This window comes from Neomonachus schauinslandi, chromosome 1 (genome assembly GCF_002201575.2).
Source record: "Neomonachus schauinslandi chromosome 1, ASM220157v2, whole genome shotgun sequence".
Taxonomy (NCBI): Eukaryota; Metazoa; Chordata; class Mammalia; order Carnivora; family Phocidae; genus Neomonachus; species Neomonachus schauinslandi.
The window spans coordinates 213544451-213545898 of NC_058403.1; the positions used below are offsets into that span (position 1 = coordinate 213544451).

At 68.6% G+C, this 1448-nt stretch overlaps 1 protein-coding gene across 1 annotated transcript in view; it reads right to left on the reverse strand.

Annotated features, from left to right (window-relative positions):
* The window catches only part of ONECUT3 (one cut homeobox 3), a 41576-nt gene that overhangs the window by 16161 nt on the left and 23967 nt on the right, over positions 1–1448 (reverse strand). The window contains exon 2 of the mRNA XM_044913168.1: positions 1213–1444. Within this exon, the coding sequence (XP_044769103.1) occupies positions 1213–1444 (232 nt within the window). The remainder of the gene's footprint in view (positions 1–1212; positions 1445–1448) is intronic.

A 1448-nucleotide genomic window follows, 5' to 3' on the forward strand; every position in this document is an offset into this window, starting at 1 on the left:
TCCAGGCTCAAATCCTTCCCTGCCTCCGTGCTCCAGGGGCGCCTAGTTTGAGAGCCAGCCACTCCAGCTCCACTTGCCCCTGTGTGCAGAGAAGCGATCGATCCAGCGACGGAGCCGGTGACGGAGCCAGCTATTGTCCCCACGGCTGGGGCAGCCGCAGCCCCCTCCCCCTGCGGCCAGGGAAAGACACCCCCCTCCTGGTCAGGCCCATCGTGGGACAGTGGCAGGGGCTCTCCTGCACCCCCAGGCACCCAGGAGAAGGGGGCCTGGCCAGGCCCCCTCGCTGGGGGCAGGTGCGGACCCAGCTGTTGTCAGCTGGGATGGGGGGGAGGGAGCATGGTCCAGTCCCCAGGGGGCCGGGGGCTGAGAGTCAGCCAGAGAGAGAGAGACGGAGAGAGCTACGGGGAGTAGCAGAAAGAATGAGGAACAGGAGCAGAACCAGAGCAAGCGAAAAATAGACACCAGTCTGTCCCGACAGAGGTAGAAATGAGGGAAACACAAAACGGAAAAGCCAGGCCGCCAGGAGTGCGCGTACCCGAGCCAGAAGCAACCGCGCAGGGCGGGCGGCCGGCTGGGGTGTGAAGGCCTCCAGGCCGCGCGGGCGAGGGTCCCCCGGGCTGCCCCTCCCCCGCCCGTTCTCGGGTGACCTTTGCCAGCGGCCGGAGAGGGGGAGGGGGCTATTGATCGCTGAAGCCGAGCTACAAAGAAGCGCGCGCTGGGGCCGAGGGCTGAGCGCGGACCTGGCCCTGGCCGCCTCGGCGCGGGCGCCCGGTGCACGGTCCCGGCTCTCTGCCCAGAGCTGGGAGCGCAGCCGGGGGCTTTTCGGGAGGAGAGGAGTGGCTCCCGGAGCGGACAACAGCGGCGCGTCTGGGGCACAGCACCTCCCCCCGTCCCCCCAACACACACACAATGAGCAACCTTGCAGGTTGCTTCGGGGATCCTCCCCACAGTGTGAAAGGAACCAGGGACCCCTCCCCGTTCCCGGAGGGGCCGGGCGGGCTGCTAAGGGTGGGGGGGTGGGGAAGGCGGCACAATCCCTTTCTCCCTTTCGGCCAAAGTACAGACGGGCAGGGGCACAGATCACACTCCAGCCTCCTGCCAGGGAGTTGTGAGCCAGCCGGCGGGGCCGGGGTGCCCCGCGGCCGCCCTGCTTGGTGCTGGGGAGCCCCGATCCGGAGCCCCGGGGTCCGGCGGTGTGCGCCGCGCTCCTACCTGCTAGGCGCAGCGCCGACATGCGCTGGAACTCGGGTTCCTGCAGCCACTTCCACATCCTGCGGAAGGTCTCCCGGCCCGACTTGAGCTTGCTCCACGGCTTGGGGTTGCGCAGCAGGTCGGAGAGCGTGCCCTGGGAGCGGCACAGGATGCGCTGCGCGAAAATGGCCTGCGGGATGCTGTAGCGCTTCAGCTCCGCGGTGATGCGCTGCGCCACCTCCTTGGTGTTGATCTCC